The sequence below is a fragment of the Salmo trutta genome, chromosome 19 (genome assembly GCF_901001165.1).
Source record: "Salmo trutta chromosome 19, fSalTru1.1, whole genome shotgun sequence".
Lineage (NCBI taxonomy): Eukaryota > Metazoa > Chordata > Actinopteri > Salmoniformes > Salmonidae > Salmo > Salmo trutta.
Genome location: NC_042975.1, coordinates 47457319 through 47474319, shown reverse-complemented (window position 1 = coordinate 47474319; position 17001 = coordinate 47457319). Strand labels below are relative to the sequence as shown.

The window sequence follows — 17001 nt, the reverse complement described above, 5'->3', positions numbered from 1 at the left end:
AAGTGCTCAGCATATGTGGGAACTCCTTCAAGACTGTAGGAAAAGCATTCCAGGTGAAGCTGGTTGACAGAATGCCAAGCGTGTGCAAAGCTGGTATCAAGGCAATTGGTGGCTATTTGAAGAATCTCAAATATAAATTATATTTAGATTTTTTTAACACTTGGTTTAACACTTTAACACTTGGTTACTACATGATTCCACATGTGTTATTCATAGCTTTGATGTCTTCACTATTATTCGACAATGTATAAAACAGTAAAAATCAAGAAAAACCCTTGAATGAGTAGGTGTTATAAAACTTTTGACCGGTAGTGTATGTAGTTCTGTCCTTTAGCTGTTCTTGTCTATTAATGTTCTGTATTAAGTGATGTTTCATGTTTTGTGTGGACCCGAGAAAGAGTAGCTGCTGCTTTTGCAACAGGTAATGGGGATCCTAATAAAACACCAAATACCAAAATTCTCTGTGTACACCAAGTCACTCGGCTCCATCATATCCTCACATGGTCTCTTCCATCATTGCTATGTGGATGACACTCAACTACTTTTCTCCTTCCCCCCTTCTGACACCCAGGTGGCGACACGCATCTCTGTGTGCCTGGCGGATATCTCAGCTTGGATGTCGGCCCACCACCTTAAACTCAATCTCGACAAGATGGAGCTGGTCTTCTTTCCTGGGAAGGCCTACCCACTCAAAGACCTCTCCATCACAGTTGACAACTCCACGGTGTACCCATCCCAGAGTGCAAAGAATCTTGGCGTGACCCTGGACAACATGCTGTCGTTCTCTGCAAACATCAAAGCAGGACTTGCTCCTGCAGGTTCATACTCTACCACATTTGTAGAGTAAGACCCGTACCTCACGCAGGTCCTAATCCAGGCACTTGTCATCTCCCGTCTGGACTACTGCAACTTGTTGTTGGCTGGGCTCCCCGCTTGTGCCATCAAATCCCTGCAATTTATCCAGATTGCTGCAGCCCGCCATGTCACCCTGCTCCTCCACACACTCCACTGGCTTCCAGTTGAAGCTCGCATCCACTACAAGACCATGGCACTTGCCTACAGAGCAGCAAGAGGAACTGCTCCTACCTTCAGGCTATGCTCAAACCCTACACCCCAACTTGACAACTCTGTTCTCCCATCTCTGGTCTAAAGCTTTTCTCTGTCCTGGCACCCCAATGGTGGAACCAGCTTCCCCCGGAAACTAGGACAGCAGTCCCTGCCCATCTTGAAACCCTACCTCTTCAAAGAGTGTCTTAAATAAACCCACAGTTTATTCTGGTGGATTAAACTGAAATTGCAACCAGCTTTCTATGGCTTGTTTTAAAAATAGCAATATTTTGGAGATTATTTCATTTTCAAATAACTGAAAGTGAGAGGTTGCAATCTGAATAAAGGGAAAAAGGCCATTCTTGAATATGGAGAGGGACATTTTACTCATCTGCTAGAGAACCAGTTCGGATTTAAGTATAACTTTTGTATGACTGAACCCTTTAGTGAGAGATCGAATGCTTTAATATTTAATAACTTCATATTCATTATATTAATAGGCCCGTTTAATGTTGTTCCAAATTAAATATAATATTTAATATAATATTTGCTCATATAATTTAAATAAGTTGCTAGGTTTAGGCAAGGCCATAGGCAAATAGATAAACTGGGACATGACTAAAGAGTTAATCAAGGTGATTTTTCCACAAATAGACAATATCTTGCTACCATAGAAAGAAAGATACCTATCTATTTTTGCTAAATTTCTATGAACTTTTATTGTATTGAAATTATTTATTTTGGGATATGAATACAGAGTACATGTGTGTTTACTTCACAGTCAGACCATTTTATTGGTAAACTACACAGTAATGTAAAAGTTGTGTTTTTTTAAGATCCAAAACGTAATATACTGTAATACAGAGGTAAAAAATGTATATACAGTTTACATACACTTAAGTTGGAGTCATTAAAACTCGTTTTTCAACCACTCCACACATTTCTTGTTAACAAACTATAGTTTTGGCAAGTCGGTTAGGACATCTACTTTGTGCATGACACAAGTAATTTTTCCAACAATTGTTTACAGACAGATTATTTCACGGTATCACAATTCTGGTGGGTCAGAAGTTTACATACACTAAGTTGACTGTGCCTTTAAACAGCTTGGAAAATTCCAGAAATGATGTCATGGCTTTAGAAGCTTCTGACAGGCTAATTGACATAATTTGAGTCAATTGGAGGTGTACCTGTGGATGTATTTCAAGGCTTACCTTCAAACTCAGTGCCTCTTTGCTTGACATCATGGGAAAATCTAAAGAAATCAGCCAAGACCTCAGAAAAAAAACTGTAGACCTCCACAAGTCTACTTCATCCTTGGGAGCAATTTCCAAACACCTGAAGGTACCACGTTCATCTGTACAAACAATAGTACGCAAGTATAAACACCATGGGACCATGCAGCTGTCCTACCGCTCAGGAAGGAGACGCGTTCGGTCTCCTAGAGATGAACGTACTTTGGTGTGAAAAGTGCAAATCAATCCCAGAACAAAAGCAAAGGACGTTGTGAAAATACTGGAGGAAACAGGTACATTAGTATCTATATCCACAGTAAAACGAGTTCTATAATCGACATAACCTGAAAGGCCTCTCAGCAAGGAAGAAGTTTACAACTGCACATGGGGACAAAGGTCGTACTTCTTGGAGAAATGTCCTCTGGTCTGATGTAACAAAAATAGAACGGTTTGGCCATAATGACCATCGTTCTGTTTGGAGGAAAAAAGGGGAAGCTTGCAAGCCGAAGAACACCATCCCAACCGTGAAGCACGGGGATGGCAGCATCATGTTGCCACCATAAGGAGGAAATCATGTTGGCATCATAAGGAGGAAAATTATGTGGATATATTGAAGCAACATCTCAAGACATCCGTCAGGAAGTTAAAGCTTGGTCGCAAATGGGTCTTCCAAATGGACAATGACCCCAAGCATACTTCCAAAGTTGTGGCAAAATGGCTTAAGGACAACAAAGTCAAGGTATTGGAGTGGCCATCACAAAGCCCTGACCTCAATCCTATCAAAAATGTGTGGGCAGAACTGAAAAGGCGTGTGCGAGTAAGGAGGCCTACAAACCGGACTCAGTTACACCACCTCTGTCAGGAGGAATGGGCCAAAATTCACGCAACTAATTGTGGGAAGCTTGTGGAAGGCTTCCCGACATGTTTGACCCAAGTTAAACAATTGAAAGGCAATGCTACCAAATATTAATTGAGTGTATGTAAACTTCTGACCCACTGGGAATGTGATGAAAGAAATAAAAGCTGAAATAAATCTCTCTACTATTATTCTGACATTTCACATTCTTAAAATAACGTGGTGATCCTAACTGACCTAAAACAGGGAATTTTTACTAAGATTAAATGTCAGGAAATGTGAAAAACGGAGTTTACTGTAGATCCTCTATGAGGCTGTGGAGGGATCCAAATTGTGGATTTAAAAACATGAATCGTCAGCGTACAATGACACCTTTGTTTATAAGCCCTGGATTTCTAGCCCTTTGATCTTATTGTTGGATCTGATTTAAATAGCATTTCGATGGCCATAATAAATAGATATGCCGATAGTGGACAAGTTTGTTTTACTCCTCGACAGTTACTCCTCGACAGTTAATACTTTCTTAGAATAAGCCATTATTTACTATTTTACACCTACACATAACTTTAACCCATTGTATAAGATATATATAAAATTATATATAAAATCCAGTCGTACTTTATCAAAAGCCTTTTCAAAGTCAGCTATGAATACCACGCCTGGTTTCCCAGATGTTTCATAGTGTTCTATTGTTTCCAGTACTTATCTCCAATGTATCGTCCATGTAAAAAAAACAGTCTGATTAAGATGAATAATATCCGACAATACTTTAAATTCTATACACCATGCATTTTGCTAGAATTTTTGCATCTCGAGTAGGGCAGCGGTTTAATGCACACAATTGGCACAGCGTTGTCCGGATTATGGGAAGTTTTGGCCGGCGGGGGGGGCTTTACAAGTAGGCCATCATTGTAAATAAGAATTTGTTCTTAACTGACTTGCCTAGTTAAATACAAATGAATAAATAAGCAACAATGAAGTAAGGGGCCTCCAATGTTTTTAATGGACTGGATCTTTATATTTGCCACTTGGGTCCTGTTCCAGTAATAATGAAATCAGACCTTCTTGTTGAGTATCTGATAATCTACCATTTTTATAAGAGTCGTTAAAACATACTAACAACAGTCTTTTTACTATAGCAAAAAAGGTTTGGTATACCTCAACTGGTATGCCATCCAGCCCTGGAGTTTTACCGGACTTAAAGGCTTTAATTGCATCAAGAAGTTCCTCCTCTGTAATTTGCCTTCACATGAGTCTTTCTGTACAGATGTTAATTTGACATTACTAATAGGGAAAAAATCCTGTTTGTGGAGATGGAGGAGACCGTAACGAAAGTATTTTGCTTCCTTTTTCAAAATATTGTTTGGTGAATCATGTGTGACTGCCATGTGTAACAAGTTTCAGTCAATTATTTTTTGGTAGCATTTCTATGTTGAAGATTAAAACATCATTTGGTACATTTTCCCCCCATATTCCATCCAGCTCGCTTTATCTTTTATAATATATTACACTTGATCTTTCTTGAATAATTTCCTCAATTTATTTGAGTTTTTCCTGTATTCCTAAACTGGTGTACTCCCAGGGGTACGCGCAATGCAGTCGGGGGTACGCCACATTTTCAAACAGTCCATTTATATTTTCCAACGGAGCTATAGATTTGGGTGAAGTTTCTCTCGCCTGAGTAGCCTCGTTTCACTGACACAAATCAAATGTAACCATCTAGTGTTCAGCGAAATAACAACAATGTCAAATACAGGTAGTCTAGTCAAATAATTAACATCCAATCACATTAACCGTTACTCTCTCGTGGGAATTCCACTAATGGTCCATATGTAGCCAAACGTAGCTGCTGCTCATGTTGGTATCTGTACTGATGGCGCAAAATCCATGACAGGGAGACATAGTGGAGTGGTAACGCGTGTGCAAGCAGTTGCTCCCGATGCCACTAGGTACACTGCAGCATCCACCGAGAGGCTCTTGCTGCCAAGGGAATGCCTGACAGCTTGAAATAAGTTTTGGACACTACAGTGAAAATGGGTAACATTGTTAAAGCAAGGCCCCTGAAGTCTCTTGTATTTTCTGCACTATGCATTGATATGGGCAGCGACCATGTAACGCTTTTACAACATACAGAAGTGCGCTGGTTATCAAGGTGCAAAGTATTGACACGTATTTTTTAATTGAAACATGAGCTTAAAGATTTCTTTACTGACCATCATTTTTACTTGTCTGACTGCTTGCATGATGACAAGTTTCTCACACGACTGGCCTATCTGGGTGATGTTTTTTCTCGCCTGAATGATCTGAATCTAGGATTACAGGGACTCTCCGCAACTATATTAAATGTGCGGGACAAAATTGAGGCTATGATTAAGAAGTTGGAGCTCTTCTCTGTCTGCATTAACAAGGACAACACACAGGTCTTTCCATCATCGTATGATTTATTGTGTCAAATGTGACATAGCGAAGCACCTGAGTGAGTTGGGTGCGCAATTACGCAGGTACTTTCCAAAAGCGGATGACACAAACAACTGGATTTGTTATCCCTTTCATGCCCTGCCTCCAGTCCACTTTCCGATATCTGAACAAGAGAGCCTCATCGAAATTGCAACAAGCGGTTCTGTGAAAATCTTATTTAATCAGAAGCCACTGTCAGATTTCTGGATTGGGCTGCGCTCAGAGTATCCTGCCTTGGCAAATCGCGCTGTTAAGACACTGATGCCCTTTGCAACCACGTACCTATGTGAGAGGGGATTCTCGGCCCTCACTAGCATGAAAACCAAATACAGGCACAGACTGTGCGTGGAAAATGATTTAAGACTGAGACTCTCTCCAATACAACCCAACATTGTGCATCCTTTCAAGCACACCCTTCTTATTAACCTTTGGTGAGTTATTCACAATGTTTGATTAACAAATAAGGTTTTATATGTAAGATGGTTAAATAAAGCGCAAAAGTATTGATTATTATTATATTATTATTTGTGCCCTGGTCCTATAAGACCTCTTTGTCACTTCCCACGAGCCGGGTGGTGACAAAAACACACGCTCATTCTTATGTTTAATAAATGTATCGTATAGTGTGTGTGTGGCAGGTTCACGATGATGGCAAAAAACAACATTTGAGAGTGCGCTGACCCTGGTGCTAGAGGGGGTCTGCAGCTGGAGGTTGAATGTTTGAAGGGGAACGGGACTATAAAAAGTTTGGGAACCACTGCTCTAATGTATGTCTAACTTTGCTGATAGCTACTTTATTGAGACAAAAAAATAGATATGTGGTTGTCCCACCTAGCTATCTTAAGATGAATGCACTAACCGTGAATTTCTCTGGATAGGCATGTCTGCTAAATGACAAAAATGTCAAATGTAATAAAGACTATCACATACACCAGGTGGAAAGGGGTAGTTGCAGGATAGAGGTCATACGTCTAATTCACACACTATAATGGGAAAAGAGCTACAGGATAGTTCCATTGACTTCCATTGACTGTCAGTCTCAAGGGAACAGCTGCGCTTTCCTCATTCAGAGTTCCATTCTACCGTCTCCTCCCATGATGGCGTACACCACTAAATGGAAGGCATTAATGTTTCGACCTCAAATTCTAGTATGACCTGTCATATTGCAACAATGACAATGGTGAGAAAGAGAGTAAAAAAACAAGGACTTCTCTATCTTCCTTCGCTCTAAAAGTACATTTGTCAACAGTACTATATTCTACTTCTAAGTTCCAACTTTGCAGTAGACAATATGAAAAATTCTTCTTCAAAAGAACGCATACTGTATCTTGCTTTCTATCTATGCAGCTACTGAGGCACGCCTACCTAATTTATTACATCCACATGGGAGTGAACCTCAGGGTCTCCTGAACCCCACTGTGAGGACGTCTCATTGTGCTGATATTAGATTTCATCCCCACCATCTGTTCCAACTGTGACTTTCACCACTTGGGAAAAAAAAGAAAATACACACTTCAACAATGACGGAGTTGAGCAGAGCCTTAAAAATGTACCCTACACAAATGCACTCATAGGTCAAATAATCCCTTTCAGCCCACACAAACACATATAGCAGCTGAATCGCACCAACATGTTGGCGCTTATCCTTTTGTACACGGTGTTGGAAGAAATAGGCTGTAGGAGATGAAATGGTGGAGTAGGAGAAGTCTTCGCAAGCTCTCTCGGGGGTTTTGAGTTAGCTTAAGCTTTAATAGGACGGGGGCGATATTTAACGAAGAAAACAAACCCAGAGAGTCATGGTAAGAATACATTAAAAAGACAAAAGGGAAATGTACAGTATTGCTTACGCATCAGATTGCACGACTGCAGTTGCGTCGAATTTAGCAGGCCCGTTTCACAGTCAGAGAAGAGATCTCACCAATTAAGGAGGCAGTTGCATACCTAAACTCAGGTGAAAAATAATGAGTTTGAGGAATAATGCGTGTGCGTGTGCATGCGCCTGTGACTGCTGAGAGTGCAGGATAATAATGAAAACCTGCCTGTAAAGTAAGCTATCACTCTTCAAAACCTGAGCTCTCTTTTTTTCCCTCTTCTCCTCTCGCCTTTCTTCTCCTCTCTAATGCCAAGGCCATCTGAAGGGCCCCATGTGCTCCCTCAAACTGATTGAAAAGCCATTAGACAACGTGGGATTATGAATGGAGTCTGAGGTCTGAGTTATTAACTTTGTTGTGTGTATGTCAGTGTGTGTGGATGTATCGAAGTGGTTTTATTTACTTAACTACAGATTAGCAGTGGATTCACTGTCAAGAGTGAAAAACAAAATGACTACGTATTCATTCGGTTAGGTAAATGATGTATTTTAATATCAGTTGATGATCTCCTCTAAACTGAACCGCCCTGTAATGATGCCACACATCAAATTAATGAATTATGATAATCCAAACCATATCCAATTTTTTGGGGGGGACTGAATGTGCTCGTTTGTTAAAGCTTTTAATGCATACGACAGGGAGTATGGAAATTATATGCTGTAGAAATTACCTCACAGGGCAAAATCAAACTAGATTCTAAAGAAATGTTCGCTAGTTTAACCAATAAACATTCCTGGGGGTAATAGATGGGTTTTCCCCCCCCCATAGTCAATACAGAGCCTCTCCCATACCACTGACTCCAACCATATTGGGGGTAGAGGAGGTAGATGTAATTAATACCACTTCCATACCACTCCCATCCCCCATTCAGACAAGTAGTATGTACACCAGCAGCAGCAGCTCAGCAGTAGCAGCAGCTCAGCAGTAGCAGCAGCTCAGCAGCAGCAGCAGCAGCAGCTCAGCAGTAGCAGCAGCTCAGCAGTAGCAGCAGCTCAGCAGTAGCAGCAGCTCAGCAGTAGCAGCAGCTCAGCAGTAGCAGCAGCTCAGCAGTAGCAGCAGCTCAGCAGTAGCAGCACTTCAGTTATCTCTGGCTTACTGATATGATTAATGACTAGTCCCCTTAATCATGCCCACAGGTCTACATTCAATTAAAAGTTATCTTTTTATTATTCAAGGGCACACACACACACACACACATATACACACACACACACACACACACACAGCAGGCTAATGACACATAACATGAGCAAATACTGAGAATAATTGCTGGAAATAATTGGCACCAGATGACTAAATCAATCAAGGTTTCAACTGATTTTAAATGTAAAGTATTTTGAGTGCCTAGAATAAATGGAGCGGGACCATGTTGATATACATCAGGTATGTCCTGGCTATATGAAACCCATCTAGGCAACAAGTCTGAAATTCACCAGGTGAAGCAGGCCTGTGTACAACCAATACTGCACATCACAGTTTCCCTAAAAGCAGTACAAAGTTTTATTGTCGAGTTAAAAGTGAAAGGCTCAGAAACCAAAGCCTCCAGCCGACCTCCCTTACACTCTTTAACTCAAATCCCTGGCCTCGCCCTGTTGCACCAAACAGACTTACTCCATCACTATTTTTATTGTCAGAATGCCAAAAGGAAATTGGCAGCAACACCTTTTTGTCCGTCCATACCGCTAAGAGTCCTGCAGCGCTGACATACAGGACCTAGAGTATACACCTCAGCGCTACAAGGCAGGATGTGTACGTTTCAGATTACACTAGTATTTAATTAGGATTCCCATTAGTTGTTGCCAAGGCAGCAGCTACTCTTCCTGGGGTCCAAACAGGTACAAAACAACACATCCGAACGAAACAAGTAGTCAGGTGTGATAAAACTAGGACCTGTTGGACTTGTTTGGTTGATTGTGATGTCGAGACATCGGACCAGCGCTTTTTCAGGGACAGACCTCTCCCCATCTTAGCTACCGTTGTATCAATATGTTTTGACCATGTCAGTTTACAATCTTGGGTGACACCAAGCAGTTCTCTCTCCTCAACTTGCTCAATTGTCACATTATTCATTGCGAGATTTAGATGAGGTTTAGGGTTTAGCGAGTGATTATTCCCAAATACAATGCTTTTAGTTTTCGATATAGGAATAGCTTATTACTAGCCACCCATTCTAAAACGGCCTGCAGCTCTTTGTTAACACTAGAACCGCCATAGGCATAACGGCTACTGGCGTTTGATTTTGTAAATAAATAAAAACACCCCCTAAAAAAAGCCACGTCCTGCTCCTTACCTCACTTTTCCTAAATGTTTGCATTTTACATTGCTCATTTGTCCGAATTTTAAAATTACAAACAGAAATGTATTTAGAGCCTTTTCTAGCTGGTTTTTTTTCACGCCTATTCCTAACTTAACCCGCCAAGAGAATGCGTTTTAGGACGTTGGTACCCAGACAGGCGCTAATGAGTCGCTCTCTCCCCACTGAATGACAAATGGATGAATGGGCAATAATTGTGCACGTTACTTCACAATTTAATTTAAATTAGGACGAACTGAATGAACGATAATGAACGATAAGAGGTTGATTTAATTTAGAAAGACAATAGTGCAATGATAAGTTTGTGTTATGCCTATTTATCAGCGTTGGCGTTCATGTTAATAGCAAATAATGTGACCGCACGCCTCGAGAGACGATATCATTTTCTTTTCCGTTTTACTTTCTAAAAAGAAGCTGTTATGGGACTGTTTTATTTACTATAACTCTATTACTAATCAAATGTAGTGTAAGGGAAACAAAAAACATGCTAGGTCATGCAGTAGGCCTTTAGAATAATGCAAAAAACATATCCTTGACTCTATCCAAGTTGATGAGCGAAGGGAAGCAAACAATGCCAGCCCACTGAATGAATGACAAATGGATTAATGGGTGATAATTGTGCACGTTTCTTTACAATCAAATGTAATTTCGGTCTAACTGAACGATAAGAGGTTGATTTAATGTAGAACAACAATAGTGTGACGATGAGTTTGTGTTATGCCTATTTATCAGCGTTGGCGCTCATATTAATAAGTTGACCGTGCGCCTTGCGGGATCATAGCATTCTCTTTTATGTTTAACTTTGTAAAAAGAAGCTGTTACGGGACTGTTTTATTTACTATAACTCTATTACTAATCAATTGTATTGTAAGTGAAACTAAAACATTTTCCGTGTTGCAGTAGGCCTTTAGAATAATACAAAACATATCATTGACTCGATCCAAGTTGATGAGCAAGGGGAAACAAATTATGCCAGTCAGCCTGTGCAGCCGGCCCATCAAAACTAAAGCTAAACTATGACACTAATTTCATACATAATAAGAGTTAGCCTATAGACAATATTACATTGACAATAGTCTGATGAGTGACAATACTATCAGTTGTCAAACTGTACATGGAGAGGTCTTGTAATTGACAGATGCAGGGAAAGGAGCATCACTTTATTAAATCTTCCTTCAGAGTCACATGCAGGTAAAACATTTTGATTTCTATATAGTATCAGAAAGATACATTTTTCACTAGGACTTTGTAGAATTATACAAAACATATCCTTCACTATCTAAACAAATAACTATTGTTATATTTTTACATGCATATATTTCCATGAACATTTCTTCATGCAATTCATGCTTTACAGTTGTTTATCCACTATTTATCAAGACTTGGTGCTTTGGGCACCATGAGGGTTGATTTGCATCTGATGTGTATGCTAAAGGGGATGCCCGGCAACGTTCTCAATATTCTCTAGTGGGTACTTATAGGCTGAAAGGCCAGGCAGTTTTAGTGTTATGGGTTGCAGTGATTACTTGCTGTGGTAGCTGATGTGTATAATGTTTAGTCATCAGCGTACATAAACACACAGGCTTTACTCAAGGCTAGTGGTGGTAAAATAGAAAACAGTAAAGTACCAAGACAGCTGCCTTGAGGTATACCACACTCTACCTACTCTACTATAGTGAGGCTTCCATTGAAGAAAACCCTGTGTTCTGTTAGATAGGTAGATCTCAATCTAAGATATGGCAGAGTCATAACACCATTTTTTTTTCAACAGCAGACTATGATCGGTAATGTCAAAAGCTTCACTGAAGTCTAACTAAACAGAGCTCACAATCTTCTTATTATCAATTTCTTTTAGCCAATCATTAGTCATTTGTGTCAGTGCCGTACATTTTGAGTCTCCTTCCCTATAAGCTTGCTGAAAGTCTGTTATTAGTTTGTTTACTGTGAAATAGCATTTCATCCAGTCAAACACAAACACAATTTTCAAAAGTTTACTAAAAGGTTGGTAGCAGGCTGATTGGTCGGCTTTTTGAACCCATAAAGGGTGCTTTGCTATTCTTGGGTAGTGGAATGACTTTTGGTTCAAGCCCTCCAGGCTTGAGGGCACAAACTTTCCTGTTGACTTAAATTTAAGAGATGACAAATAGGAGCGGCAATATCGTCCACTACCATCCTCAGTAATTTTCCATCCAAGTTGTTAGTACCAGGTGGTTTGCCATTATTGATAGAAAGCAATCATTTTTTTCACCTCTTCCTCAATTTACAGAATTATTGTATTATTTAGTCTGTTATGCATGGATAAGAAGGTTCAGAGTTTGTTGTTGGCATGTCATGTCTAAGTTTTTATAATCTTGCCAGTAGAAAAGTCATTAAAGTAGTTGGAAATATCAGAGGGTTTTGTGATGAATGAGCCATCTGATTCAATGAAGGATGGAGCTGAGTTTGCCTTTTTGCCCAAAATGTAATTTAAGGTACTCCAAAGATTTTACTATTATCCTTTATATCATTTATCTTTGCTTCGTAGCATAGTTTCTTATTTTTTTGTTAAGTTTAGTCACATGATGACTCAATTTACACTGTTTGCTAATTGTCCGTGCAGCCAGACTTATTTGCCATTCCTTTTGCCTTGTCCCACTCAAGCATACAGTTTGATTCCTCATCAATCCACAGGGATTAATCAGTTTTAACCGTCAGTTTCTTAATGGGTGGATTAAGGTGTCAGAATATACAAATGGTGATGCTACCATGCCTAAACTGCTAGCTGTGGGGGACCACCATGTGACCAATGCTCTAAAAAGGCCCAGAAAATGGAATCTGTATGCAGCTTATCTGCTACTATGCTGTGGCCCAGAGACTCACTACCATAACTCATAATGATAACTGACACGTTTACCACCTATACACCTACAACATATATCCAAGACTTATTCTAATCTCTTTAAATGGTAATTGAAAAGAAGGATAAAGTTAAGTGGCAACCATTTTAACCTGACTTTGAGGTGCTTCTATTATAACCTGCCTGGACAGAATTATCCGAGCTACATAAAGACACGAGCTATCGGCAACAAAAGAAAGCATGAGTGAAATCCCCCGGCTGGGTCAGGTGGATACTTAGAGACAGACAGACACGCAGACATCACATGACCTGCTTTGATCTCACTGGAGAAACCACATCCACATACAGTGCATCTCCCTGGCAACATCAGAGATGTTACTGCCGGTTGGTTAGCATGGTTCTTGGGTCAGATCCCAGACAGAGTAGATAATACTGTACCCATTATCAATGGCAACTTTAGCCAACCTTGTAGGAAGGGAATTCCCTTGCTTAAAGGGAGTACAGCTCCACAGGGTGCATCTTTGCATTAAACTGTAATGCATTTGAGCAGCAACGCACATGCCCCGCCCAACCTGAGGATCTGTCTTTTCGGTGTTTGTCCCTTACAGTGCATTCAGAAAGTATTCAAACCCCTCGACTTTTTCCACATGTTGTTGTGTTACAGCCTGAATTTAAAGTTGATTAAATATAGATTTTGTGTCACTGGCCTACACACAATACCCCATAATGTCAAAGTGGAACTATGTTTTTTGACATTTTTACTAATTAATTCAAAATGAATGGCTGAAATATCTTGAGTCAATAAGTATTCAACTGCTTTGTTATGGCAAGCCTAAATAAGTTCAGGAGTAAAAATGGGCTTAACAAGTCACATAATAAGTTGCATGGACTCACTCTTTGTGCAATAACAGTGTTTAACATGATTTTTTAATGACTACCTCATCTCTGTACCCCACACATACAATTATCTGTAAGGCCTCTCGGTTGAGCAGTGAATTTCAAAACACAGATTCAATCACAAAGACCAGAGGTTTTACAATGCCTCGCAAAGAAGGTCACCTATTGGTAGATGTGTAAAAATCTAAAAATTGTGACAAAGATACAGGTGTCCTTCTTAACGCAGTTGCCGGAGAGGAGTGAAACCACTCAGGGATTTCACCATGAGGCCAATTGGGACTTTAAAACAGTTACAGAGTTTAATGGCTTTTAATGGTTTTGCCCTGAATACAAAGTGTTATGTGTGGGGCAAATCCAATACATCACATTACTGAGTACCACACTCCATATTTTCAAGCATAGTGGTGGCTGCATCATGTTATGGGTATGTTTGTAATTGTTGGGCAGGGGAGTTTCTCAGGATAAAAAATAAATGGAATGGAGGTAAGCACAGGCAAAATCCTAGAGGTAAACCTAAAACACAAGGCCAAATCTACACTGTAGTTGCTTACCAAGAAGACAGTGAATGTTCCTTAGTGACCGAGTTACAGTTTTGACTTAAATCTACTTGAAAGTCTATGGCAAGGATCTAAAAATTGTTGTCTAGTAATGATCAACAACCAATTTCACAGAGCTTGAAGAATTTTAAAAAGAATAATGGGCAAATGTTGAACAATCCAGATGTGGAAAGCTCTTAGAGACTTACCCAGAAAGACTCACAACTGTAATTGCTGTCAAAGGTGTTTCTACAATGGGGCCTCCTGAGTGGCGCAGCGGTCACTACAGACCCGGGTTCAATCCCGGGCTGTGTCACGGCCGGCCGTGACCGGGAGACCCATGAAGCGGCGCACAATTGGCCCAGCGCCATCCGGGCTAGGTGAGGGTTTGGCTGGCCGGGATGTCCTTGCCCCATCGCGCTCTAGCGACTCCTGTGGCGGGCCGGGCGCATGCATGCTGACAAGGTCGCCAGTTGTATGGTGTTTCCTCCGACACATTGGTACGGCTGGCTTCTGGGTTAAGCAAGCAGTGTGTCATGAAGCAGTGCGGCTTGGCGGGGTCGTGTTTCGAAGGACGCATGGTTCTTGAACTTTGCCTCTCCCGAGTCCATTTGTTGACATCCCTGTCAGTGAGCATTTCTGTTTTGCCAAGATAATCCATCCACCTGACAGGTGTGGCATATCAAGAAGCTGATTAAACAGCTTACTGTCCCCAGCACAAGGGGGGGCAAAAGGCCACTCTAAAATGTGCAGCTTCGTCACACAACCCAGTGCCACAGATGTCTCATGTTGAGGGAGTGTGCGATTGGCATGCTGACTGCAGGAATGTCCACCAGAGCTGTTGCCCGATAACTGAATGTTAATTTCTCTACCATAAGCAACCTCCAATGTTGTTTTGGGGAATTTGGCAGTACATTCAACCAGCATCACTACCACAGACCAGGTGTAACCACGCCAGACCAGGACCTCTACATCTTCACCGACGGGACTGTCTGAGACCAGCCACCCGGACAGCCCTCCCAGGCCCACCCATGGATGCACCCCTGCCCAGTCATGTGAAATCCATAGATTAGAGCCCAATGGATTTTTTTTTATTGACTGATTTCCTTATATGAACTGTAACTCAGTAAAACTGTTGAAATTGTTGCATATTATGTTCACTTTGTCATTATGGGGTACTGTGTGTAGATAGGTGAGATTATTTTGTATTCAATTTAATACATTTTTAATTCATGCTTAATATGAGGAATAAGTCAAGTGGTATGAATACTTTCTGAAGCACTGTAAATCTTGCTTTCATTTTAATCCTGCAACTTTTTCCATTCTCTTGCTTGTTCCTGTCGTTGTTTTCCTGTTAACGTGACGACCGCGGAAATGTTTGCAATGACCAGTCAAACCCAAATGGACTCATTGGAATATGATGTCTTTCCATTGCATGTCCAAGAATGCTAAATCTTCATCAGGGATTTAATGCATCGTCTTGACACTTACATCACAAGAAAGAGACGCAAAATAACTTTTTATTGATGGGTGTACATTTTTTGTGGAATTGGAAAATGATTCATTTAATACAGTTAAGAGGTTTACGAATTAGATGCGCTGAAATGAAAGCAACCTCCCAAAATGAACACTCGGATTATAGTGATATTATGTTTTATCACGCAAACAATGTAAAGCATGTATATACAGGTGTAATCTGGAGCTAAGCTTGTTGATTTTTAATCCGGGGATGTCCTGCTAATGACACACTTGTTGAATTATGCAACAGAACTTGACAACAACAGTAATTAATGAGGCCGTCTTAGAGAGCACAGATGAGTGCAGGTAGGCCCCCGAGACAGAGCAAGTTTTGTGGTTTCAGCCCTGTTCCACCCTGTTATGTTAATGCATTCATATATGCAAATACACCCGGTGTATTTATGCAAATTAGGCCAATATAATTTGAACAAAAAAAATACCTTACACCATCAGAAAATGTATATATTGTATGAGTGAAATTTGACAATATATTGAATACCTATTTTCCACCAAAATCCCTGAACTCTGTTATATGCTATTATTCAGTCAATATCTGATGTATTCAAATAAAATAACACGTTTGGAATATCTTCATCCATTGTCCAACTATTGCATTCATTCGAATTGTTTTTAAAAACCTTTAAAACAATCTTGATGACCGTTGCTAATTTGAGTTGAGGTTGGAAACTTTCCCCATCTTTGCTACACCTCATTTGGTAGCCAGCAGCAGCACAACTCACAGATGAAAGCCATGGCATCAGGAAATGCCTTGCGTGTAATGACTAGTGCAGGTCATGGTAGTTGTTGATGTAATGAAAAACAGATGATTAAAAAAAAAGCATAGCCTATTGCCTCTAGCAATGTTTCTGTGATTTTGCCACCCACGCCTCATTTCCTGTCCCGTCCTCTCGTTATCAGACACATACAAGTGTGTCAATGCCTTTCTGTACTATTGCACCCACTCACAAGAAATGGTCTGGCAAACTTAGACATACTTAGAGGTACATCTCTGTCTTGCAAAACAAATAGTACAAACTCCACTACCAACCATTTGCTATGGTCCGATGGAAGAGACAATGCTTAAAAAGTAGATATTTGAGAGAAAGTCTGTCTCTTTCCAAGGTGCAGCCTTCACTGAGGACGGAGGTTCAGACTTACTGAAATGTTCTACTAGGCTCATAAATACACAAACATGCCCTTGTATGACAAGAATTTAATGTGCAGATCCATTGTAAGACAGTTAGAGTATGCCGTGTTTTCATAATTACCCAAATGTTTATGCAATTCTCACTGCAGAAATGGGGCAGGCGTTGTCAGAATACATTCAACATAATTAAAAAATGTCACTGCTATTAACTGTCAAATAAAAGGCATGCCATCTTACCAGATTGCAATGATTCAGCTGCATAGAGAGAAGAAAAAAACGGTCAAATG

General features: G+C 40.4%; 1 protein-coding gene across 11 annotated transcripts in view; it reads right to left on the bottom strand.

Annotated features, from left to right (window-relative positions):
* LOC115154828 (neurexin-2) overlaps window positions 1–17001 on the bottom strand; it is a 321345-nt gene that overhangs the window by 201078 nt on the left and 103266 nt on the right. For 6 of the 11 annotated variants that reach the window (XM_029701465.1, XM_029701468.1, XM_029701457.1 and 3 more), the window contains one exon: window positions 16952–16969. The exons of the other annotated variants lie outside the window; for them this stretch is intronic. In XM_029701465.1, the coding sequence (XP_029557325.1) occupies window positions 16952–16969 (18 nt within the window). The remainder of the gene's footprint in view (window positions 1–16951; window positions 16970–17001) is intronic. 11 annotated transcript variants of the gene reach the window in all.